The sequence below is a fragment of the Magallana gigas genome, chromosome 6, assembly GCF_963853765.1.
Source record: "Magallana gigas chromosome 6, xbMagGiga1.1, whole genome shotgun sequence".
NCBI lineage: Eukaryota > Metazoa > Mollusca > Bivalvia > Ostreida > Ostreidae > Magallana > Magallana gigas.
Window position 1 is genome coordinate 10,406,114 of NC_088858.1, and position 27,855 is coordinate 10,433,968.

General features: G+C 33.8%; 1 protein-coding gene and 1 long non-coding RNA gene across 5 annotated transcripts in view; one reads left to right on the top strand and one right to left on the bottom strand.

Annotated features, from left to right (window-relative positions):
- The window catches only part of LOC105347041 (3-oxo-5-alpha-steroid 4-dehydrogenase 1), a 40,475-nt gene extending 20,651 nt beyond the window's left edge, over nucleotides 1-19,824 (bottom strand). The window contains exons 1-5 of one of the 4 annotated variants that reach the window (XM_034468290.2): nucleotides 19,457-19,808; nucleotides 18,933-19,099; nucleotides 18,150-18,251; nucleotides 16,385-16,535; nucleotides 15,271-15,766 (exon numbers count right to left, since the gene is read on the bottom strand). In XM_034468290.2, the coding sequence (XP_034324181.2) occupies nucleotides 15,700-15,766; nucleotides 16,385-16,535; nucleotides 18,150-18,251; nucleotides 18,933-19,099; nucleotides 19,457-19,773 (804 nt within the window). In that variant the 5' untranslated portion in view covers nucleotides 19,774-19,808 and the 3' untranslated portion in view covers nucleotides 15,271-15,699. Of the gene's footprint in view, nucleotides 1-15,270; nucleotides 15,767-16,384; nucleotides 16,536-18,149; nucleotides 18,252-18,932; nucleotides 19,100-19,456 lie in introns of those variants that run through there. The other 3 variants (XM_034468291.2, XM_066086733.1, XM_066086734.1) reach the window with 3 other exon arrangements.
- Nucleotides 19,825-20,318: 494 nt separating this feature from the next.
- On the top strand, nucleotides 20,319-27,540 carry LOC105347040 (uncharacterized). The gene is made up of 2 exons (XR_903325.4): nucleotides 20,319-20,749; nucleotides 23,643-27,540. It is a non-coding gene; the product is annotated as an uncharacterized lncRNA (long non-coding RNA).
- The last annotated feature ends 315 nt before the right edge of the window (nucleotides 27,541-27,855 follow it).

Here is a 27,855-nt window from a genome sequence, read left to right on the forward strand (position 1 = left end):
GGGTTTGTGCTCCACCGAGGGCACCTGGACCGGACACCGTGCACGTGTCTGGTCCAGCAGGTCAGGCGCAGCTGGATACCTCCTGGAAGGAGGAGACCAGTAGAAAACTAAAAGATGAGGGCTACCTAAACGATATCAAAAAGGAATCTAAAAGTAACACAAATGGAAAATTGAATGAAAAATTGGATACTGTAGAAAATATGAGCAGAGAAAGTATAGATATGATGGATTGTAAAAATAATGGAGAGATGAAAAAAACTGAGTCAAAGTTACGAATTGAAATTGATGGTGAAGATAATTTGAGAAAGGAAAATGTAGAAGACTCTGACAGAAGTTTGAATTTGGGAAAATGTGAATACAGTCAGAATATTGAGTATTTGATTAAGGAAAACTGTGGAAAAGAAGGTTCTGGTTTTGAGAATAGTCATGATAAGGAAAACTCGCATTGTAACAGTGCAGGGACTTTGCATTCCGTTTCGATTCAGGGTTCTTTTCATCAAGCTGATCCATTGTTTGGCGATACTGCAGGAACACAATGTGTAGCAAATTGTTTAGCGGGTTTAGCTTACAATGTTTTGAAAAGTGCAGCTATTTGGCAAACAACTGATATGAACAAAATACTGGTGACTGGAGATGAATTATACACACATTTGCAGCATTGTTCTTCAATTACTAATAGGTATTTGTTAGTGGAAGAATTGCCTCAGTTTTTTGAATGTTTCAACGAAACCTTTGACTTTACAGTAAAAGTATTGGTCCCAAGTTTAATCAGCTTATCTGAAGAGGAACCGTGTTATGAAGATTTTAATGCCTATCCTCTGTTTGAAGCTTTGCAAATGGCACTTACAGAAACAAACGGATGCTTTGCGTGTTTTGGTGGAAATACTCTTTTAATAGGGAAAACAAATGATGGCTTTTTCATATTCGATTCACACGCCAGATGCTCTCGAGGCTACCTTAGTGTCAGGGGGAAGAGTACAAGGATATTGTTAAACGATGTTCGGGATGTATTTACCCATCTCAGATTGTTGGCTGTTTCTATGGGGATTTCAAGAACTGTAGAATGTGAATTATCTGGAGTATTATGTTCACTTAAGCATTTTGCTGTTGCAAAAGTGTATGGGAATGAAAATGAAGGTTCAAACAAAGGTGATCAATTGTCAAGTCAATCAAACGATGAAAGAATTCGGACATATCCAGAAGGTTTCAATAATTCAGAGGAAAGTTTGATTATATCAGATCAACCAGAGATGATGGAGACAAATGAAGTTATTTTCATGGGGGAAGAACTGAAACAACATGATTTTATTGCTTTGTCTGTACAGAAACAAAGAAAGTTGTGCAAACAATTGGGATTGCCATATTCAGTTCCTAACAATGAACAAAATTCAGTGTCAGTGAAAGATATTGATAAACCGACACAGTGTAAAGAAATTGAACAAGATGGAAATTGTTTTTTTAGAGCAATATCATTCAGTCTGACAAACTCTGAAAATTTTCACCAACATATTCGTGAAGCTGTTTGTGATCATTTGTTGAAGAATAATACAAGATTTGAGCAGTTATTGAGATCGGAGGGATCTTTAAGGGATTACTTACTTTCCAGTAAAATGACAAAAGAGGGTACTTGGGCCACTGAATTGGAGATTTTTGCAATGGCAGATATGTTGAGTGTAGACATATTCACTTATTCAGATATGAAATGGCTTCAGTTCAGCAAACAAAAGCCGTATCATGAATTGCTTGAACAGGAGGAAGCTATTTATTTATACCACAAACAACGAAACCATTATGATGTTGTTTTAAACGTGTCAGCAAGGATGTCTGAAAAGGAATCTGTCATTCAAAATACGCCTGCTACTAAAGAGTATTCACTCCGTAGAAGAAATCGTATGCGAATGAAAACAAAACGAAAGACTTTAGAATCGAAAGTGGCACTAGATTTAAATGAAAGTCGCAGTAATGCATTTAGGAAAAAGTACAAGGAATCTGAAGAGATTAAACTGAAAGTACAAATGAAAAGCAAAGAACGTTATCACAATGATATTGATTATCGGTCAAATCTGATTCAACGAGGTGTTCAGAAATATGCACTAGATTTAGAACACAGAAAAAAAGTTCAAACAACAAGTAGAGAAAGAAGTAAAGTGAAGTACTCGACAGACTTGAATCATAGGATGGAAAAAAAGAAGAAAACTGTGGAAAAATATAAAGTAGATGCTCAGCACAGAAATCAAATGAAAGAAAAGAGCAAAGAAAAGTACAGGACAGATAATGAGCATCAAGAGAAGTTAAAGAAAGCAAGTACAGAGAAATATAAGACAAACTTGCAGCACCAGAGAAAGGTGAAAAAAGCAAGTATTGAAAAGTACAAGACAGACTTGGAACATCAGGAAAATGTGAAGAGAGCAAGTAGTCAGAAGTACCGAACTAATTTGGAACATCAAAGAAATGTGAAGAAAGCAAGTAGTCGGAAGTACAGTACAGACTTGGATTATCGAAAAGAAATGAAGAAAGCAAGTACAGAGAAATACAGGACAAACCTGGAGCATCAAGAAAGGGTAAAAAAGAGAAGCAGTGACAAGTATGAAACAGACTTTGAACATAAGACTATAGTAAAAGAGAGGGTATTGAAAAAATACAAAGAAGATGAAACTTACAGGATAAAAAACAAAGCTGCCAATGTACATAGATATAGTACAAATGAAACTTTTAAAGAAAATGTGCGAGGGAGAGCTGCAAAGAGATATCAAACTGATACTGAAATTCAGGCCAAAATGAAGAAACGTAATAGAACGGAATACAATTTTTCAGAGGAAGTAAGAAATAAGAAAAAGAAGGAAGTTACATTGAACAGAAAGCTGAAGCAATTGAACAGAGAACAAGAAGAGGAAGTAATCAGATCATTTAAGAAACTCGCTATGGAGGGTCCTAATTATGTTTGCTCATGTTGCCATAGACTTTTGTTTAAAAAACAAGTTCAAACTTGTGAAAGCCAGATGTATCAGAAAACTGAATCAGCAAAATGTATTTCCGAAATTTGTTTGTTAGACAAGTATTTGCACGAATGTTCTGAATCTTGCCCAAAAGAATGTACGAGATCATCATTATGGATCTGTTACACTTGTCACAGGAAAATATTGAGTGGCAAAGCACCAGCTGAAGCTTCAGTCAACGGTTTGATACTAGAAGATATTCCTTCTGAATTGGCAAAGTTGAACAGTTTAGAACAGCATTTGATTGCGATTAACATACCATTCATGAAAATCATGGCTCTTCCTCATGGTCAACAGAAAAATATACATGGACCTGTTATTTGTGTGCCATCAGATATGAGAAAGGCAGCCAGTTTACCAATGAATCAGGATGAGAACTTGCTGTTACGAGTTAAGTTAAAAAGGAAATTGAATTACAAAGGCTACTTTGAATATCAATTTGTAAATACAAACAATGTGATGTCAGCCTTATCATACCTCAAAGAAAACAACCAGTGGTACAAGGATATGAAAATTGAATCAACAATTGAAGAAGGTATAGCGAGAAATGAAGAAATACCAGATGATAAAGTTAATTCAAAAGATGATGTTGAAGATGAAGACGAAATGGTTGCATTTGACACTTGTTTACAACCGATTGATGCACAGGAAGTTTTAGACCATTATTTTGATGATGTGTACGACATTGCACCAGGCGAAGGTAAAAATCCAGTTCGAATGTTACAGGAACCTGGCAACGAAGCTAAGGCTTTCCCTTGTCATTTCCCAAGTGGTCGTTTTTCCTGGAATGAAGAAAGGTCAGAAAAATTGACACTGTCTAGGTATTTCAACAATAGGTTGATGAACGCAGATAACAGGTTCGCAAAGGACAGCAATTACATTTTCTTCAGCCAGTACATGTCTGAATTGAATCAAGTGATTGAGAAAACACAAATTTCACTTAGAAAATGTCTATCAAAATGTACTAGTGGAAAACCAGTAACATTGGGCATGTTGCAAGATCCAATGACTCTCTCTAGTATATTGAGGAATGATGATGCCATAAGATTCATGCAACCGATTAGAGGAACACCTGCTTATTGGGCAACTGCTCAGAAAGACCTCTTTGCAATGCTGCGACAATTAGGAATTCCAACTTGGTTTTGTTCGTTTTCTGCAGCAGAATATAGATGGAATGATGCTGTTAAAGTCATATTACAACAACAAAACGATGACAGAAATCCAGATCAAATGGAATGGTCAGAAAAGAATGACGTTTTAAGGTCAAATCCAGTTACAGTGGCTAGAATGTTTGAACATAGATTTCAAATATTTCACAAGGAAGTAATACTCTCCCCAGCTGAACCAATAGGAAAGGTAGTAGACTTTTTCCAAAGAGTCGAGTTTCAGCAGAGAGGATCCCCCCACATGCATTGTTTATACTGGGTTGAAAATGCACCGAATATTGATTCTGATGGAGTGGAAGCTGTATGTAACTTCATTGACAAATATGTGACCTGTGCTGTACCAACAGGAAGTTCTGACAAAGAATTGAGGAAAAGTGTCCTAGAAGTGCAACAACATAGTAAAAAACATTCCAAATCCTGTAGGAAGAAGGGAACAGAATGTAGGTTTCATTTTCCAAGGCCTCCCTCGAAAAAGACTTTCATTACAAGCGTTCAAGAGGAAGACAACACAGATGACTGCAAAATAGATTCTGAAACAAATGCTAATAAGGCGTATGCGAAGGACATTTTAGTTGCTGTTTGGGATAAAATACAGAATCAAGATGAACAAATCTTGACAACAGAGGAACTATTTGATGATTTATCACTAACGCAGGAGCTGTATGAAGAAGCCCATAACCTGTTATCATCAAAAAGGTCAATAATTCTTAAACGCTGCCCAAATGAAGTGTGGACGAACCAATATAACAGATGCCTGTTAAAATCCTGGGATGCTAATATGGACATACAGTTTGTATTAGATGCGTTCAGTTGTATTGTTTATATTGTTTCCTACATATCAAAGTCAGAAAGGGAAATGGGCATGTTACTTAAACAAACTAAATTGGAGGCTGAAGAAGGAAACTATGACGCCAGACAGACAATGAAGAAAATTGGTTCAGCCTACTTGCATCACAGAGAAGTAAGTGCTCAGGAAGCTGTATACAGAGTATGTAACTTGAGGATGAAGGAATGTTCTAGGAAAGTTGTTTTTGTGCCCGTAGGTGATAACCCTGTGCGCTTAAGTAAACCACTGTCTTTGTTGAAAAAATCTTCAAAGAATCAAGAAAATGATGAGGAAGATGACGAAAACGATGTCTGGATGACAAACATCATTGAACGTTACATGAACCGGCCAGAAAAGCAAATTTTTCATGAAATGTGCCTTGCAGATTTTTGCTCTGAATTTAGAGTGCTGGCTAAATCTCAAGTTCCTAAGAAGGAAAATGAAAATGTGTATGAATTACAGAATAATAAGGGTTACGTGCAACGAAGAACTAGAACACAACATGCTGTTGTAAGGTATCCTAGGTTCAACGTTGAAAAAATGCCAGAAAAATATTATCAATCTCTTCTGCAACTTTTCCTGCCGTATTGGACAGATGCACAGTTGAAGCCACCAGGGTTTGATTTATATCAAGATTTTTATGAAACTGGTTACGTGAAAATTTCTGGTCGTAAACGCAAACAATCAGTGAAGTCTATTGTAGATGTGAATCATGCAAAGTATGCAAAAAATGAAAATGAAATTTTCAATGCCCAGGAAGCATATGAAATGAATGGTGAACCAGAAGATGCATGGTCTCGCATATGTCCAGAAACAGAGGTTCTTAGAAGGGAGGGTATGTCATTCAGAAAAGAAAACAGTGAACCACAAGAGGATAATGTAGATGTCATACCGGATATTGAAACTGAGAATCATAATGCCGATGTCATGTATCATGTTCAACAAAACATCAATTCTAGAGAAGAAATGATACCCATTCTTCAGAATTTGAATGAAACACAGAGGGAGATATTTTACATGGTTCGTGATTGGTGTTTAGCAAAGATTACAGGAGAGAATTGTGAACCCTTACATTTATTTGTAACTGGAGGTGCAGGTACTGGTAAAAGTCATCTCATTAAAGCTATTCACTATGAAGCATCGCGTTTGCTTTCAAGAATTATGTCTGATCCAGAGAAAATATCAGTGGTTCTAGGAGCATTCACAGGAACAGCAGCTTTCAACATTGGCGGAAATACACTTCACCACCTGTTTTCATTAACAAAGTATCTTCCATTGCCTTATGAACCACTTGGAGAACAAAGTCTCAGTGAATTAAGAATGAGAATTGGAGATCTCCACATTCTTATCATTGACGAAATATCAATGGTGTACAAAAAACTTTTGTACTACATACATGAAAGATTGGTACAGATAAAGAAATGTAGAGAACCCTTTGGAGGAGTTTGTGTTATTGCTGTTGGGGATTTTTATCAGCTTCCTCCAGTCAAACAGCGAAAAGATGAAAGGCTTTACAAAGAAAATATGGCATATCCAATGGACTATTGGCTTGATTTGTTTAAGATCATAGAGTTAAAAGAAATAATGAGACAAAAAGACGATTTGTCTTTTGCTGAGGTCCTGAACTCCCTTCGTGTAAGAGAGAAAGATGAACCATTTACACAAGAGCAAAGTACTATGTTACAAGACTGTATCAGGGAAGGACCAGAAGATGTTCTTCATGTGTTTTCAACTAATGAGGAGGTAAACACATTCAATCTCACAATGCTAAACAAATCATGTGAAGATTTACTAGAAATCAATGCGCAAGATTATAAGAAGGACAAAACATCTGGTAAACTGATATTAAAGAACAAACCTTTGACGAAATCAAGAACTGATGGACTTCCAAGCACTCTGATTTTGTCTGTCGGAGCAAGAGTGATGCTTACAAGGAATTGTAACGTAGAAGATGGACTTGTGAATGGAGTAATGGGGCATGTCTGTCGGTTTGTTTTTAAAGAAAACAGTAACAGTATTGTTAGTGCTGTGGGAGTTGTGTTTGATAATAAGCAAGTTGGAAAAAAGTCAGGACAAAAAACAAAAGATGGGAACCTAGTGTTAGTAGAAAGAGTGCAAGATGAAATAAAAGACAAGATAGCTACAGTGGTACGTCATCAATTTCCAATTCGGTTATCATGGGCATGTACTGCTCATAAGGTGCAAGGGATGACATCAGACAAAGTAGTTGTGAATTTAGATAGAGCATTTGCCCCAGGCCAAGGTTATGTTGCATTGTCAAGGGTTACTTCAAAGGCTGGTCTTTTTATTGATACAGACGATCCAGCTCGATTACGGAAAAATGTTTATGCTGATCCAGAGGTAAAGACAGCTTTGAATGAAATGGCAATGGTTACTTTTAATTACATTTCACGAACTTTGAATTCAGTTGGAAAGAAAATAGTTCTGCATAACATACAGAGCTTAAATAGCCATTTTGCAGATCTACGAAATGATGCCAGATTCAATAAGGCTGATGTCATTTGCTTAACCGAGACATGGTTAAAATCTGGGGAAAACACAGATACGTTTGCTCTTCAAGGGTATCAATTTCATCATCTCCCAAGAAGGGAGGCATACGAGAAAAATACTGTCTCAGATCAGAGTTTACGCATGTCAAAAGGTGGAGGCGTTGCATTGTATTTAAAAAATGGACAAGACTCATATGATATTGTTTCACTGTGTCAGATGAATATTGAAGGAATAGCTGTGAAATTGTTGAAGGAAAATATTTTGATATTATCTGTGTATCGCCCATCCATAGCAAAAATGGCAACATTTCTTCAGAGTTTTCAGAAAGTTCTTGACTTCTTGAAAGCAACTAATGAAAACATTATCATTTTGGGGGATTTTAATGAGGATGCCAAAGCGAATGGTCCTCTGCAAAAGTTTTTAAGAGATCAGAACTTCAGACAAATTGTTTCCTTTAGCACCACTGAAGGGGGAACAATTTTGGACCATGTATATGTATCTAGTTCTATACGAATTGGCAGTCTTCATCGATTACCAACATATTATAGTTATCATGATGCTGTACTTCTAAATTTGCAAACTAAAAAATGATGATGGTTCATTTTTCAAACAATTCAGTCAATAGAACTTGCAATGTAAGGGAAGTTGATATGCACCCAGTTATGATAGAAGCTACTGTTTCACATTCGGCATGTTTAAATAGTTTTTAAAATGAAAAAAAACTCGTGTGTAGTGAAAGACACAATTTATTTCTTCTGTCAGATTGAAACTCACTGAAAAATATCAAAACATGTGTTTGTTGTATATGAATTCCTATAACTGAACAGATTAAAAAAAGCTCAAACGGATTTGTAATAACTATATTAAAAGCCCGTATAAAGTCCCACAAAAATCAAATAATTATAGGGTAGTGTATATAATGTAAAATAAGTTGTTAATTGTATGCAGTCTTATCTAATGTACCGTTTATAGTCTTGTTTAGTCGTAGTTGAACTAAACGTGCTGAAGAACCATGAGGTAACAAATGGGTCAATTTTTGACTGTTCTGTGTCCTGTTACATGCTCTAACATGAGGAATGTAGTCTTTTGATATGAAATGTAAATATTATTTCAAACATATGACTGTATTATAGATACTGGAAATATCCCATCAGTTTTCTATACTGACCATTGTGAAGTGTAAAATGTAGTTTTTACCATATTGATTTGTAGTATAGAACAATCAATTAGCTATATTTAAACAAAATGTGGAATTTCATTTCATAAATAGTTATTTTAGTTTAAACTTACTGTACATTCTGCCTAGATCCAGAAATGTAGTATTTTGATCATTGCGGACAATATATGGTGCTTTTTAATGTTTTGTTCATTCATGACCAGATGTAAATATTCATTGATTTATTGATTTGAAGATTGCATAGCCTTATCAATACAGAGTGTTCTGTGATTGTACATACCATAAATATTTATTGTGATCGTGTAACCCTTAATATACAATGCAATAGAGTTTTACACTTTTGTCTGTTTTCTTCATTATCAAAAGATGGAATGTATAGTGTCGTAAATTTGAACATGTTGGTTAACTGCAGAAATCCAAAATTGTTTTGCTCTAACGAATCTGATTACTGTTGACAAGTACATGTTGACAGTTAGGAGTTGTTGTCGTCAATGTACATATTTTCTTGAAGATACAGTATAATGTATATTATTGATGCTATAGATTATCTTAGAAAATTATAAGCGTTTTTAAGAGTTTAGATAGTTAAAATCAGCTGGCTTATTACTTTAGTGCTTATTAAAAAAAGATAAATTACATAATACCATAAAAAATATACCCTGCTCAAAATCCTACTTCCACCTCCCCGCGGTGAGCAGGGGGCAACGGACAATGTCCGGCAAACGGAAGAGGTTTAAAATACTTACATGAGGACAAAACTAAACTCGGACGCAGTTCAGACGCAGACACAATCGCACCTTAGATACATTACTCGACCTGAGCTCACTTTAATTCGCTGTAAATCACATTATTATTTTTGATGATTTATTCATTAATTTGAGAATAATGTCATCAGACGCAGAATTGCAAGAGTATCAGATATATCATATATTAAAATCAGTCTGAAGTAATTTTAACACAATTTAAATCGGATTTTAATTTTTTTTTTTTTACAAATTTTAAGAATCCCCGACACCAAGTGATCTCTATTATCTTTTATGACGATACGTCACAAGGCGATTTTAACGCATTGAGAAGCACAGTTTATATCGCCAAAATGTGGTGTCTACCTCGATATCATTAGACGCAGAATTGCAAGTGCAACTTAGATATCATGATTTCAAATTAGTCTGATGTCATTTTATCACGATTTGAATCAATTAAACATTTTGGAAAAGCGAAAATTCCATCCAATCAGTTCGAGAAAGATGTCATCATACGCAGAATTGCTAGCGAAACTTAGATATAATGTTTTAAAATTGGGCTGAGGTCACGATTTAAATCAGTTTAAAGGGAGTAAGACACGATATGAGCTCAGAATTTTCAGATTTTATTATTTTATTTTTAATGTCTAGATTGACTAATAATGGTGTTATTAATGCTTACTCAAGATTTGATAGTAAGAAATTAAGTTACAAGCAAGATACAAACCATGATATTATCTGTTTTGTAAACAAAGCTAAAGTGTTCTTATTGTTTATATATGCGTTGTATTGCAAAAAAAATTGATTGAATGGTGTTTTCTTTTGTTGATAATATTATTTATGCACGCAATGAATCAGTTTATCTTGTTTGCCACTGATCAATTTGTCAAATGAATGGTAATTCCTTTACTTTACATTATTTGTTAACCAATATAAGACTCGAGCTTTGTTTATATAACACTGAATTCTTACCTCTGTATCTCATTTGTAACTTGACATCTATCATTCAAATGGTCAATCATTCAACATGCACATGTAAACCTTTTATGCATAAAAACTTCAAAATTAAATTTTCATCTCAAATCGTGTCCAAGTCATCGTCAAGTTTCATGATCATAGTTTTGAAAAAATCTAAATTTCCTCCAATCTGTTCGGAAAGATGTCATCAGACGCAAAATTGCAAGCGCAACTTAGAAATCATGTTTTATAATTAGTCAGAGGTCATTTTAACACGTTTTAAATAAGTTAACAGTTTTGGAGAAAATGCCATCAGACGCAGAATTGAAAACGCAATTTAGATCTCATGTTTTAAAATTTATCTAAGGCCGTTTTAATACGATTTGAATAAATCTAAATTGAAAAAAATTAACGTTTATCAAACCAATTCGAGAAAGATGTCACCAGACGCAGAAATGCAATAGTATTACAAAAATCATGTTTTAAAATTAGCCTGATGTCATTATACCCCCGCAAACGAAGTTTAGGGGGGTATATTGGTTTCACCCTGTCCGTCTGTCTGTCCGTCCGTCTGTCCGTCCGTCCGTCTGTCTGTAGACGCAACTTTGTCCCCCCTATAGAATTTTTTATTACTGCATGGAACAGTTTGAAAATTTGTACATATGTTGAACATCATCTGAAGATGTGCACCTGCAATTTTTTTTAAGATCAGACAAGATTTAATGATTTTCTGACAGTTTTTATTTTCCTTATTCTATATATTGTACACTAATGTTGAAAAGTAAGGGAGGTAATCCTTACAGATTTTGTTAATTAATTAATAGAAAACACTCTAAAATATATTTATATAAATACATCCAGATGGAGTTTTTTGTCTTTATGTCTTAATTAATAAAAAAAAAATATTTTTTATAAGTATTCTATCAACTGACAATGCAAAGTTTTTGTTTGTTAATGATAAATTCTTAGGAGTTAATAAGAACATCAAAGACAAGTGTGGCTGAATTCATTTGTCCCAAGGGAGCCATTATCTGAGCCATGGTTCAGATGGAGCATGTGTTTAGGGGAAATTGATAATCTGTAAAATGGGTGATGGTTTTGGGGCTATTTTAAAACTGTTTCATGTAAACCAAAAGGTCTATCATTATAAGGAAATAAATAATATCATTATTAATAAAGAAGTTAAACTATTTTTAGAGGTTGTTTAAATTTATTTGTCAAGTAAATTGATGAAGTTAAATTGGGCATTAATTTAAATGAAATTCAAAATTACTGATATGATTGTAGTGTTTTGGCAATTTTAAAATTGTTTGTAATATTAAATTTTCTTTTTTACATATTTTTACATAGTATGGTAATTATGGTAATGTTTTGGGAGTTTATTAAATTTAACAAGTTCATCAAAGAAAATCATAGTCCTATGGGATCAATTTTCTGATATGGAGTTCCATTGTGCCATAAGAGAAAGTGAGGAAAATTTGAAACAACTAATTGCATCTGTCAAGACTCTTATTAGAAAGATATTGAAAGTTTTATCAACAGAAGAGCATTGCTTGGCTACCGGTATTTCTATTCACTGCAAAGGGAGGGGTTATTGTCATTTTGTTGGTTTTTCTTTAAATCAATTAAATTAAAAAAATATATCATCAAATACATACATTTGTAAATGTATTACTGTTATAGATATGTATTTACAGTGAAATTCTGACAATTTTGATTTTAATTTTTCTTTGTTAACTTATTATTTTTTTTTTTACAATTCTAGAAATTTTTTTTTGTATGTGCTCCAAACCTTTATCATTCAATTCAATTATTTGTCCCATTTGAAATTAGCCTAGCGGGGGTATTAGTCCCATTAGGACAGTTCTAGTTTTAACAAGATTTAAATGAGTTTTATTTTTTCTTTATTTTAAATTTGATCTGAGGTAATTTTTACACAATTAAATATGAATTTGAATTAAAAAAATTTAAATATCGTTCAATGAATTCGAGATGGATATCCGATTTATGAGTATATGAGATAAAAATCCATAAAATCATAATAAAGTTAAAATCGTAAATCTAAGCAAAAATGAGTGAAAAAATTTTGCGGCACTAGGGGCTTGATCCCGGGTTGCCGTCGTATATAAATCGAAAGTAGAAGTCCTAAATCAATGACTGATTCATTTTACACATGTATTTCAGTGTAGAGATTTTTTTTTGTGTCGTTTACTATTATGTTTGACAATCTTATTTCAACAGGATTGATAAAATCTTTATAAATGTAGAAATAACGAAATCAGTAACACGTAAATTTCTTCCGTAAAAATTGGATGACAGTAATTTCCACAGTTCTAACATTTATAAGTAGTTTACATGCTATCTTAGATACAGACTAAACGGAAAACAAGAAATATACATGCAGCAGAAATAATTCGCGGCTGCTTACATCTCTTGTACTGTGTAAATTTTAAGTCCCCGTACAAACTATACTCGCCGTTTGATCTCAGCAATTTTTTTTTACTTGTTCAATCCGCTGCATATTTGGCAAGCAATAAGAATGGGGTCCGAGGTACATTTACACAACATTTCATTAGGATTTAGTGAAGGGCTCGAAAGTTAAAATTTTTTTCTACAGTACATGACAAGCACGCCAATCGAAACTCAGATGCCCAATAAGTTGATAACTCTGATAATAATGAACAAATTGGTCTGGTCATTGGTACAGTAATCTAGAATTGTACTAGGTTAAAAATAAAGGTTCAAGATGAAATATCATGCCAGTAAAACTTAATGATTCTTCGAATAGGAGGGGTGAAGGGTCGGTTCGTGTACTGTGCAAATTTTATATTCGCGTAAAGGCAATACGCGCCGTTTGATCTCAGGAATTTCTTCTTAATTGTTCAATCTGCTGCATATTTTACAGACAATAAGAATGGGGTCCGATGTTCATTTTCACGAATTTTCATTAGGATTGATAAAAGGGCTCGGGAGTTAGAATTTTTTCGGGGGTCGGTCGGTGATTTCTATATTTAATTCTAATTATCACATATTACACAATTTCTAAATAAAATACATATGTTAGAACAATGTATAAGCCTTGTTTTAAAGATGTAACTATTTTTTTTTTCAACATATATATATATATATATAAATATATATATATACATATATAAATACATAGCTATTGATCTCAATACACAAATACGGAGAAAAGCGCTATTTATGTAACTTCTTTTACAAAATTATAACGGAAAAGAACATAATCCATCATTTTAAAGATAAAAAATCAGATCTAAGCACAAAAATGAGATGAAAAAAAATTCGGCACTCCGAACTCGAACCCGGGTCGCCTGGGCACATGTCCACGACTCTAACGACTGAGCTACTCGGACTCTCGCTTCAGGACTTTGATGCCTAATATCTCCAGAACACCTTGATCGATTTTAAAACAAATTACATATTCTTAATCAGTGAAAGGGTCACTATCAACTATAAAAATTTCCGAAAATTATATTAAAAAATAAAAAAGTCGAAAAATTCAATTTTTCAAATTTCCTTCCGGTGACGACCGGAAGTGACGGCGGACATTCTCTTGACCCAGGTGCACCAAAAAATCGGTAGATTTATCATCTCTGAAAATTTCAGCCTTTTATCTTTACTCGTCTTTGACAAAGCCGACCGACAAAATTGACTTTTTAAAATCGTAAACGGACGATAACTTCCGACCAGAAGTGAATTTTTGAAAATGGATAAAAAACGATAAACTTCAGATAAAATCGCGTTAATCTTGAAAATTTGAATGAAATCGGTTGAGCCATCTCTGAGAAATCGTCTGCACAAAATCGGTAAGAAAAAAAAAGAATAATAATAATAATAACAATAAGAAAAGTGAAAAAGAAACAATAGAATAATAGAAGGGTCTTCCGCTGAAGACGGAAGACCCTAATAATGAATAATAAGTATTTCATGATTTTAAGCTTAAAATGTGTTTGTTTTCGATCGTTTTCCTTCATAGAGGTTCTGGTATGAAATGACAATATTTATATAACGGTTTCGCGAAAGTCACGCGTTAAATCGCGAAAGATTCGCGTTTATTTGCGAAACCAACGCATAATATCGCGAAAGCAACACGTTAATTCGCAAAAGTTACGCGTTTATACGCGAAAGTTTCGCGTTTTATCGCGAAAGTTTCGCGTTTATTCGCGAAAGTTACGCGTTTATTTGCGAAACTAACGCGTTATATGGCGAAGGTTTCGCGTTTATTCGAGAAAAAATATTTTGTAACCTACAAAAATGAGCTCAATGGGTTTTCGTACCTATGAGTTGGACGGAATGGACCAGATAAAACTTGGGTTTTGGTTTTGGATAATGGATTTGAAACGGTAAAAATCATTGTCATGGATCATTCTGATGTTACGGTTTTTTTTTTGGTGTAGCTTTGATACAGCAGATCTCACTATCTCTATCTGTTTCATTGGAAATGAGCATTTATGGAGCCACGTTTGTAGATATTCAGTAAGACTGTACGTGGACAAAACATTCATTACATCTGGAAGAATCCTCGGTGTTTATTAAAAATGTTCTCCAGAAATGAAAATAAGCGTGTTGAGAATATCTTCTTTGAAAGAGACAAGTGATCCATGAGACAAAGTCGTCCAATTCCGATTTGATAGGTAGAACGTTTAAAACACTTTCACAGATACCGGATCTTATTTTGGTCGGAAGGTTTTTGCATTTTTGCAAACAAAATGTTGAAAAACATTGAGGCGTTGAAGATCGTTGGTAGATAGATTGTTCCAAAATTCACACCGTTGAGGACTGTGGGAAGAACGATCGTCTTATAGAGGTGTGACAAAGTAATCGGGTTAAGATAATTTGAGCCTATATCGTTGAGAGCGTAATATGATTTTGGGGTTTTTTTTCTACAAGCTGTTATAATTTTATCTAAGAGTGTAAGTTTGTTGTTGATAATAATGCCTATAGGTGATTATTGTTGTCAGCACATGGAATTATCGTATCACCAAGCTTCCAAATACAATCAAAATCCAGTTTGGAGCCTTTGGAGCGGACTTACAAAATTCACGAATTTTGGGCATTGACGGAAAAATCAAGACGCTGCTAATACAGAAGGGTACAAAGGATAAAATAACCTGAGAAAAGATAAATATGCAGGTACCAGTAGACACAAAACGGAAGAAGACAACTTTTTAATCATTTTTACAGCTACAAAATAAAATAAAGAACATTTTGGGCTCCTGCTTTATTTATTAGAAGGTTGGGTACATGGTGACACGACGACTTATGCAGTAAGATGTATACATTTTTGTACACACTAGAATACTTATAAAATGAAAGGAATAAGTGCTCGTCTTTTCTTTGGATAATCTTCAAACTTCTCTCGATACCACCTAATTGAATAATAAGAAAAGTTAGATCGAAGAATAAAAAGAATACTGCATTTTCTCTACTGACAGAGAACCATGATTTTCCAACAATAGTGAATTGTAAAAACAAACAGTGTCTGAAATAAATCTCGATTGAATCCACCTTTTATGATGTAGAATTTGTATGCAAAATTTTAAAGATGAAATTATACATAACTGACAATTATTACTAAAATTCTATACCTTTCTGTATAATATCTTTAAAAATAAACCATGAATTTGATCTTTTGTATAATGTATAAAAAACAGTTTAATATATTTGTATGTGTTATTGTCTAGATTAAAAGTGATGCGAATTCGTTATTGAATAATTATCATAATGATAACGCACATCATGCGATATTGTAATCATTTTAAATTCACTTGAAGGAAATAAAATAAAACTAAAATTATATGTAAAACTATCATCAACACTAATTAATTGAAATGATGATTTTGATGAATTAATACGCATCACCTTTAAACCAAAGTGTTACATATATTTCACTATAAATTAAACACTAGTATCTGCAATGTCTGCTGTATCGTATCAGACATCCAATACATTGTGGTACTTCGTGTTGATGGATACAAAAGACTTACTGGTGGTGGTGACAGGCACGCGGTCCGATGTTACACAGAGTGAAGAAGAAAAAGGCAAATGTCGGAAGAGTCCCATTAGCCACAGCGAACCCCAGCCATTCTACGATCTCCCCAAAGAAATTTGCTCCGGAGACATATTCAAACAAACCACCTGTTATGGTAAAAAGAAATAAAACCATCAAGAATATGCAATATTATTTTACAAAAAGCTTGTCGTTAAAGTTTTAAACCCTAAAACAATTGTCAAATTAAAAAATATAGTCGACAAATCAAAACATTTGATGTGACCAATAATCGCCTCAAGAGTGTTCGATGGTTGTGGCCATTTTTAGACTCTAATGATCCCTTTTAAAAGAACTGCTCTAATAAAGAGAAACACCTTAATTTAAATGGCAAAATATACGGATTTTTTCTTTACTTAAAGGGGCATGGTCATGATTTTGATCAAAAATTATTTTTCCGATTGTAATGTTTACAATGCTTTAAAAAGGCATTTCAAATGGGCAACCAAAATGTTACTGTCATTCGTTGAGTTATAAGCGAATTGCAGAGCTTACAATTTTTTGTCATATAAGCAAAGCTTTTGTTTACATGCATTTTGAATGTTAAAGTTAAAATTTAAAGACCTTAACTGAATGTGTTAAATGTTAGGAACGGTTTATCTATTATAATACTGAAAATGAACTTTATAAGAAGACAGACAAATCAACTTGAAAATTATGTTGTTTTACTGGTAAACAAAAACAGGACACGAGCCTTGTTTACACGAGAAAGAATTGTGAGCTCTGTATCTTGCTTATTACATAACGACTGACTCTCACATTTCAATTGATCATTAGAAATGCATTCATAAAGCATTGTAAAAAATAGAACTTGACCAAAATCGTGACCATGCCCCTGTATTATAGTTTGTACATGTAGCTTATCAAATCATGTCTTAAATTGTAGTTAGATCTGATGCATGGTTAATTTGTGGACCATCCAGTCTCTTTAAAAGCGGCTTTGTGTGACTTCAAAAATCTTGTACATTTACAGATCATTAGCTCCAAGACATGTCAACCTCTCTTAAATCATGTCTTGAGGTTAAGATACATCTTAGTGAAAAGATGGATCTTTAAAAAAAAGTAAAAGCAGAAAACAATGTTTCTTTAAGGTACATGTATATCGAAGTCCTAACACTTCGGTACCAATCTTTAAAATTATCTCCTTATACATTTATGCCAGTTAGCGCTAATCTTGCCTTTTACCATCGGATTAGGAGTATGATTTAAGATTGTTATAAAAATATAAAATGATAACTGTATCATAACTATAAATCATATTCCCACGTGTCAAAAAACATGTGAGTACGATTTATAGCAATGATAAAAATTTGTCACATGTTTAGCTCAATATGCGGTAAATATCATTCCGTAGAATATTAATCTGTTATATAATTGTCTCGTCCAGTTATGTCGCATGTTGATGTAATGTTATTACTTGACGAAATACAATTTTCACAGACTTTACGTAATTTCAATAAAATCATACTGACATTTAAAAAAAAACCCAACAACAGCTATTTGGAGATTGTTCATGATAAAAACATGCATAATACAGTTATAAAAGCTTTGGTAATTTGCCAGGTACAGTTGTGTAATATTTATTAGATAACATTTTTATAAGTTTTGTTATTTTGCATTTTCTTTTAATATTAATCGGAATAGGTAAATTTCAATCAGGGATGGTTTGATGTGAACAAACGATAAAAAGGCAAATGTAATACCTCTAGGAATTTTATAGCCAGTCTCCCCTGGTTTTCTCAAATTTCTAAGAATATGGTCGGCCTGAAGATTGATAAACATCCCAGTACAAAAGAGGATAATACCTAAATGTTGTATATATAGAACATATACATGTATTATAACTACGTACAAAATATTTCAAGCACTATATATACCGGGCATAGGCGTCGGAACCGGAGGGTGGGGGGGGGGGGGGGGGGGGCTAAGTTAGACCTAACCTTTAGGCCCATAGCATTATAGAGTGTTACCCCCCCCCCCCCCCCACTTTTTATCGCAGAAAAGATAATTGTTCCTAAATTTTTCTTGATAAGATGGAAATATTGAGTCATAGGTATACAACCCCCCCCCGTCCCCCCTCCCCCCACGGATAAGGAAATCGAAGATTCGGGAAATAAATTTTTGGTAGGTAAGAAATTTTTTTGGAACTATAAGTTTACTCCTCCCCCCTCCTCCCCCAACGGATTAGGATTTTCATGATTTTGAGAATAAGGTTTTGTTTTTTTTTTGCTTGTCAAGATTTCTGAGGATTGGTCTAGCCCCCCCCCCCCCCCCCACTTTCAATTTTCTTCGGACGCCACTGCCAGGAACATAAATATATATAAATAAACGTCGCTACAATTTCTATGAAATACTAATGCTGACAAAAATCGGAATACCAGTCTTATATCTAATTAAAAATAAATGATTTTGCTTCTTTTGTAGAAGAATATTGAATTGTCCTTCATTTTTTTGACTTCAAATATTAGATTTTTTCAAAACATTACCTAGATAAAATCTGGAGTTCCACATCCATTTGCTTCCAAAGTCAGCGTACTTCAGAATATATCCGCCTTGCAGGTAGCCGTTGAGTACACAGAATACGAAGGCTAGTATAAAAGGGATGAATGGGGTAGGTTTACCTCCCCTGATTAGAAAAGGAAAAATCGAAGACCTGTGGACCAGAAAAGAAAAAAATGTCAGAATTGTAAAATCGTGTTTATGTAAGAATTAAGGCAGTGAACGATGCGGGGGGGAAATACACATTCAAGTACATGTATCAAACAATCACGATCCATGCAAGCATACATGTAGTTATTTTTTTTTTAAAGTTTATTGATGTCCCTGTTTTGTAGTGGGTATAATATTTAAGGGACTGTTCATATTTATGTTTAGAAAATAAGATTGATAGTGGTTAGTTGAACTTTGGTCCCAGATAATCAGCTGATGTAAATTATATTTATAATTATGCTAAAAACGGCGCTCCATATGTAAACAATATATGCACATGTTACACAATCGACCTACTTACCTTTGAAAGTAGTGAAACAAAAATAATCCTAGAAAAATCTTGTTCGGAGTAAATTTTAGTTTCGGACAATCGGTGTAATAGACGAGTAGTAATGGCACAGCGAAGGCTGGAATCTCCTGCACGAACCACGCTATCTGGGCGTTGACGGAGGGTCCCCAACCCCCGCGTGCATATCTTCCATACGGAGTATTAAGCCATTGTAAAACGATAACCACGACTACGCCAAAGAAAATGAGGTTATACGACAAAAAATTTAAAATAATTAAGTCCAAACTTAGTACTTTGTTCACCCACTCATTCCACACCGGGATATCCATTGTTATTCGAGGTGTAAGGGGAATTTGTACTCGGTCCACCTCGAACCCTAAATGAAGCTGATCGGATCCGATAAAACCTCCTCAAGGTCAAGATCTAGTGAATTAATTAACAAACATCTCTCTCTCTCTCTCTCTCTCTCTCTCTCTCTCTCTCTCTCTCTCTCTCTCTCTCTCTCTCTCTCTCTCTCTCCATCTCTCTCTCCATGCGCAGATCCAAAAAAAATTCATGGGGTGACCGAAATATAATTATGTTTGCACGGGGAGTTCATGGCATATTTTCAGTAAATTAACTATCTAAAAATGTAAATTTGATAAATTTGAAAATTCAAGGGCGGGAGGGGGGCGTTGTGGGGATGGGAGGGGTCCGAAAAGGTTCTGCATTGGCGCCTCTGTTAGTAGCTGCAACTTGAACACAAGAAGAGAATTTATATCCCATATATCTATTTACGTACAATGCGGGATTTTTTCATAAAAATATACGTGTGTGTACTGTAAAGTTATTCATGTCATTGTTTTCCTCTTTTTCATGTTATAATAGAGTTGGGATCGGGGTTCACTTATAATGAGGAAGCAGATGTCGCCACTTACTAATTATAGATTATTTATTTTTTAGCATCTTCAGCAGCTGAACCCATTTTTTGTCATGGAAAAAGAAGAAAATTCAACCACATTTAGAGGGAATCCGTCAGGAACTGGCGTAAAGGGATCGGCATTCACGCCTGAAAAGGCAAACAAGAGTAAAATGGCTTCGAAAACAAATAAGAAGTGGGTACGCCTTGCTACAGTGCTAGCCTACGTCCTGGCAGTGTCATTGGCGGCCATTGTCTTAGCTATTTACTACAGTTTTCTGTGGGACCCACAGCTGAAGACATCTACTACTGTAGCACCTATGCCAGGGACTGAGAACATGACCTCCATCGCGGGAAGTGGTCGAACAACCGCAGGCAGTACTACTGTCTGATCATAGAAATACAAGGTCAGTTGCGATTGTTATGATTCTCAAATCGTTCAGTATTGTCGATGTACATGATTAATACTTTATAATGGGGCAGAATCCCATGTTAACCTTTTATCAGTAGTTATGTAAAGTTTGTTTTGTAAAAAGACTGTACACCATTTTCCACAGAAATATGATTATTGCTTATTGCCTGACGTCATGACGTCAGGCATATCTGCAGGTTTAAAAGTTGCAATCTCCGAAACAGTGCAGACAATGGGACAAGCAATATCATGATATTTCACAAAAAAAGATTAATCGATGCATGTTTAAGATGTCAGCATTTACGTTCATAATTGATGAAAATGTTATATGGCATGTAATAACAACAGCGAGCAAGAGTTTTCAAGTAAAAGGGACGGTCACCATGCAGAGCACATGTGTAATCCTGATTTAAAAATAGATCAGCATTCCACCATATTTGAACAGTGAAAAAGGGGGAGGGGGGTCATCGCAACAAGTTGTAACATATTGTCTAATACGGTACAATGTAAGTAATAATTGGTGTTGGATTATCATTATTGCAAGAGAGTCATCAGTTTAGATTAAAACAAATATATATTTATACAGCTGGAATGTTTACCAGAGGAACTAAATCCCCGAAGGGGGGGGGGGTGACCCGATTTTCGTTCAGTTGGGCGATTTCATTAATCTTGAAAAAGGAACATAACTCGCGTGTCTTACTAAATGTACATTACTACATTTAACAATTACTAATCAAATGTGTTTCTTAATTCAATAGATTTTTTCCAAAACATCCGATCCAAAGTATGATATACATGTATGCAGCTGTTACAAAACAAATGTCAAAAATTCATCTAACTCCCCACCCATGGATCTCTGCCAATGGATGAGTTCATTCATTGCGTGACCGGTAAAGCAGGATTTCGCGCCTAAATGTCTCATTCATAGTTTTTGTGCGCTGATTAGTTGACGAGTCCGTTGGGATCATGCAGATACCCCAGAGCACACAATGTGTTTACATCACAGGCACGTAGCATCGGGAGTTGGGGTGAGGGAGGCTGTTTCACCCTCCCCACTTTTTTGACAGCTTGCACTTTCTTAACTTTATAGGATAAATGGAAATATCATGGATTAACCTGCCCCCCCCCCCTCCACTTTTTGTAGGAGCATGCAATAATGAAACTGCAAATAAGGAGTTCTAATTAAATTGAAGTTACAGTTAGGGTTTTTTCATGAATTTGAGAATTCACCCTTTTTTAATTGCTTTTCAAGATGATTTTGATGAAGCTGCCCACACACTTTCAAAAACAATACGTGTTTGTATACCCTCTCATATTTCATAAGGTTGGAAGTTTTAAAAAATGCCTTTCAGTTGATTTTGCAATTAATATAACAAATACAATTTGAAAAAAAAAACGACTTTTTACTCTCCAGCTTTCAAGCTTACATGTACTTATATGATATGTGTGCATTCCTAAAAAATTGAATTAATAAAATTAATGAATTTCAAGTGATATATACGTACATCTTATAGATCGAAGAAAAGACCAACATTTCGTCTTAAATTTGCACGTTCCATTTAAAAAATTTTGATCAGCAGCGAAAATTAAAATTCATTTCTGATACATGCATGCTTCCATTGAATAATTTTGTTTATTCAGGCAAGCTTTTTGGAAAGCTATTACTTGTGAGTTATGAGATTTGGAAAATCACTCAATTGCCTATTATATCCGGGTTTTCTTATATCCTTGTGTGCCTATATTTCGACAGTCTTAATCTTTAGGTCTTCTTTTCAGATAAAATGAGCAATAATTTTGAAAGCTAAGACATTTATCATGAATATCAATCATAGGTTGCTGTGTTAACATAAGTTGATTAGCCTTTTTACATTTTGTTATTTCAATGCACAAAGTATAAATTCATCAACAAAATTATGGATGCCACCATTACTGGGTCCTAAATTCGACGATTGCTCTACATTGTCTTGTCAGTTAAATTTATCCTCACAACATTATTTGTTTTTCATTAATGAATCATCAGTCCTTGCAGAGGATACATCATGGGGTTCGTCATAGTGTTTATATTTTTGTTAAAATTTGTATGATGATGAGCTAAATTCAGGGTAATGGTGGGTTAAAAAAAATTTGCTGTTTTTGTTAGGAAAAATTCATAAATTAATTTCTTACTTGTTTGAAGTGCATTTTAATAAATACTGGGCAAGATGATTGCTAGTCTATCATAGGATCATTAGGATCATATGCATACAAAATTGCTCTTGTTCCTGCGAAAACGAACGAGATGTAAACAAAAGATGAACACCATCGAAATTTAGGACCTTCGACCATAATACATAACGTAACAAAACCATTGTCTTACAATGTACATTAGATTTGGTATAAAATAAGACCAGGCAGCTTTAAACTAAATTTCTTTATTTGCATGATAATATCAGAAGGTAGCAAGCATTTAAATGGACATAGTCACAATATTTTCATTATTTACAATGCTTTAGGAATGCATTTTTAATTATCAAAAAATTCATTTTAGGTCTAAAACTGGAATTTTCACTTCAACACTCAAAATGTAAACAAAAGCTTTGTTTGTTTACAAGCTTTGTTTACATAGCAGAGAATGGTAAGCTCTGTAACTCACGTACAACTCAACAACTGACACTCAAATTTTGGTTGCTTATCAAAAATGCTTAACTGAAGCATTGTAAACATTAAAATCAGACAAATAATTAATGACCAAAATTGTGATCATGCCCCTTTAAGGGGAAAAAACTCTCTTATAATTCTTATATATAGAACTGTTTTTGGCATATATTCAATAATACTAACAGACCTTTAGTTATTTCAGATAAAATCTACAAATGGAATATTTTATCTTGCTTAACTCTCTTTTTTAGCCTGAAGACAGATAAAGCAATGAACGGAACCAAATTTACAAGTTGTAGCCTGTGTTCAAGTACTATTAACCAGTCAACATCCTTTTCGATAATTGTGTTCCATAGTGCTGGTAAATTCTGTTTTATTGTATAGTATGTACAATGTATGTCAAATCACATTTTTGAGTTGGCCATTAATTTGTCAAGTATAAAGGTTGTTGTGAGTACTCATTTGATTACTTTTTTTCTTGTCTTCAGTCCCATTTGCTTGTTATTGATTAGATTTATAGAAGTGAAAGTTTTCTTGTCATGTACATGTCATTTTTCAATCTGATCTTGAATTGTCCAAATCCAAATAAGTGTCTAGGGTCATATTCGATCTAGATCACATTATTTATGTAGAGAAATGATCTGAAATTTCATTTTTGTTTTGAGTGGTAGTTATGTTAACATCCTTGTATATTCCGCATGTGCATTTACATGGTAAAGAACAACTACAGATATATATTACATTATTGTGTTGAAACATTCAATCTCTCAGAACACAAATTCTAGTGTTTCCTTTTTCCAATTTTCTTCCTCCATAATTTGGAGCATAAGGATTCAACTGTATTTCATGGGTTGTTTTCTATGTTTTATACCAAGTTTATTTTTCTATGAATACCCTAATGTATGCAGATGGTATTTGATTTCTTATGAAATAACCTTTATTTAAGTACCGGTATGTGCAATTTTCTGACTTTTAATATTTTTAATTCTCTTTATATTTTATCTTTGTATAATAGGGATTGTGCAATATAACTATTCTCTTTACATTTTTAGGTCACCTGAATCACTCAAGTGACCTATTGCTATCCTTGTTTATCCATTGTCTTTCCATTGTAAAGTTGTAAACATTTGCAGCTTCTTCTCGGAAGCTACAAGTTCAATCTAACCAGTAATGGGAGGAGTGTTAACATGGTAGATTGGGATTGGATTTGACCATGTCATGATGTGACTGACCAGTTCTGGTATCCCCATTAAATCAAATAATGATTTCTTATTCCTTAAATTAGGTATGTCTTAATTATTAGAAAGATAGAAGTTTAAATTATTTAACTAACTTTCTTTGTAAAATTTCTTCATGAATTATTTAAAAGGGAGTTCTATTAGTGATTTCGTTCTTGATTTCCTCACTCCATCACCTTTCCAGCAGGTAAACTGAGTACATAGTTACCATAAGTGTCAAAGTATTTACCAAAATATACATGTACAATGTAGCAAGATTGCAGGTCTATGAACTCATTAGATCATGAAGTGAAAAATGCATTTTGACTTTATATAAATTCCTTTGAAAGAAAAGTTGATTCTATTACAGATATATTTTGTTGTCTAGTAAGAAGCTGGTATGTTTCTCCACTCCACCCATCCCTTTGCAACCCCCACCCCAGCAATTATTTTCTATTTTCATAGAATGTCAAATTACTTGAATATTAAAAGATCCCTGAATTTTATATCCTGGCATACACTTTGACCAGTTTATTAATGAACCAGACATTGTCTTGTGGGTAATTGTAAACAACCCCAATCCCAAACACATAAATGATTCATAGTGTACAATATTCTATATACAGTTCTGTTCAAATTCACAGAGTTGCACTTTACTCAGGTGATTGTTAAGGCCAATGGGCCTAATGTTATTATTTTTGTTTTGTTTCAGATATTTTAAATTATATTTTAATTTCAAAACAATGATGTTATTTAATTTTTTGTTATTAAATGTTATTAAATTTTTGACAAGGTAAATAATTAACAAGTCAATCTTGAAATTCACAAAGTGGTTTGTTTAAATTCAGGGCTGGGTTTTACAAAAGAACTTAAGACTTACTACCAAATTAATGAATCTTTATTAATCACAAACTGATCAATGTTTTATTGTAATATTTGTTAAATATTATTATGGAAATCGAAATAGTTGTAAATAAATGGTTTGATATAAATTTTGTTCATTAAAGACCGTTCCAAGAGACTGAAAATATTTACGATTTTGTCGAAAGTTCTTTTGTAAAACGCAGTCCAGACCTTTGTTATTTTGTAACCTGTAATTATTTATCATAATTGCTGCTTTGAAGAATTTTTCTCAGTGGTTTAAACAAAAAATTTTGTTTCATAAATGTTAGACAATGGTGCTATGATATTTGATATAAGATGATATATCAATTCTTCCGCTCTTGAAGTCTTTTTAAGGATATCTTTCAGAGGAAGCTGTTCCATTTTTTTTAATTGAAAGATATTTATACACATTTTAACTTGATCTTAACAAGAATATTTTCTTGACCTAGGAATGTTTTGGAATGCAGAAACTTAAACCTGTCCATGTCCCATCGCTTAATACATGTACATGTTGTTACTGTGTGTTTACTTGTTATCCATGTGTAGACTGACTTTACACAATTTTTGCCATTTTTAGATGTCTATACATACATATATATTTATCATTTTCTTTAGATCTGATTTTGATTGATTGGTGCTTTCAGAGAAGAGTTTATTTGGTCTGTGGCTGTGTTCTTTCCTTTATAATAGGAGTGCCTCTGTGCATATTAACTTTACTTATAAATGTCAATATTGTTGAATACTGAAAATGTAAGTTTGGGAAGCAGATGTTTTTAATACAAAAGAACTATATATGATATGATTTAAATTTGGCCCCCTATAATTTGTCATTTTTTAATTTGTTTTGGATACATTAAAATGTCATGTTAATTTTTAGAAGAGTTGATATAAAATATATTTTTCACCTATCTGTTTGATTTACTTGCACTCACTGGCAGTTTATGACGTCAGAAATGTCGCTATTTCTATAATTCAATCAAAATCAGTCAAAATTTTACATTTTTCTCATCTTTTTTCGAATGGGAAATATAGAGCGCATGCTTGAACAAGGAAATTTTTTTTGTCACTAATTATTCTTGGCTAGATACATCTCTGATTAAAATATTTTGTTTGTCCAAGCATGGGCTCTATTTAGGCCCATATAATATAAAGTCCTTTAGATAAACTTTGTTGCATAGTCAATAGTGACATTTATACCCCATTAAAAAAAAAACGGTTTAGTGTGTGTCATTTTGTCTGACCACTAATGCGAGTCAATTGCTTGACAGTCTTCAAACTCCATTTAAAGGTTGGTCATGATTAGTAGTAGATGACTATTATCAGGCACGTAGCATCAGGGGGGGCAGGGGGGGGGGGGGGGCCTGCCCCCCCCCCCCCCCCCCCCCCCCACTTTTTCTCGCAGGAAGAAATTTTTTAAAAGTTACATATAAAAAAATGAATTATAATGGAGTTGGCCCCCCCACTTTTTTGGAAGTTAGAAAAAATTGATATGAAAATTAGGAAATGAGTAGTCAAATTGAAGTTCTCTCCCCCCCCCCCCCCCCCCCCCCCCCACGGATTGGGATTTTGAAGATTCTTGGAAAACTTTAAATTTCCCTTTTTTTTTTTTTGGATGGGTCTGGCCCCCCCACTTTCAAAAACGATGCTACGTGCCTGATTATTGAAGTTAAGGTCAAATTTCACCAAGCCTCTTTTATGCACATCTGTCCAATATTGTCTTTTCGATTTTAAATTACAATATGTTTTTCTGTATGTACTTTACACGGGCAGATACATGTACTCCCCATGACCAGCACTTTCCAGTGGGCAATGAATTAAACACTATTTAGTCATAGAGGTGTATTTTGCCTACAAAGTGTATTCAAATCTGTTGATTTTTCTCTACTTTTACTAAATACAATACTGTAGAAGGAAAAACCCAAAATCCAAAATCTTGTTTAAATGTTGTACCTTTCATTGTCATTCAAGATCTTGTTTTTACTGTTGTTCCTTTCTTTGTTATAAAACATGTTACGTGAAGAATGAATAAATTTTTAGTGTTCATGAACTGTTTATTTAATTAACATGCTCAGATAATTTCTTATAAACACATTACAAAATAACGTTTTAAAAACTCTGCAGGAGAACAAAGCTTAATGATGTTTGCTTTGCCCTTTGACTAATATGATAATTTTCATTGGGTGATGACATCAAATGATTGCTGTTTATTCGTTTTTAAATGGCAATTTGGCAGAGGAAAAGTTTTGTCAATAGATATGTCAGAAGAATAGTCTTTTGAACCCTCTGTGGTCTTTAAGAATCCCACTTGTTTTCCATAAACAGTAACAAATCTAAATTCTATCATATCTTTAAAAGTGAACTT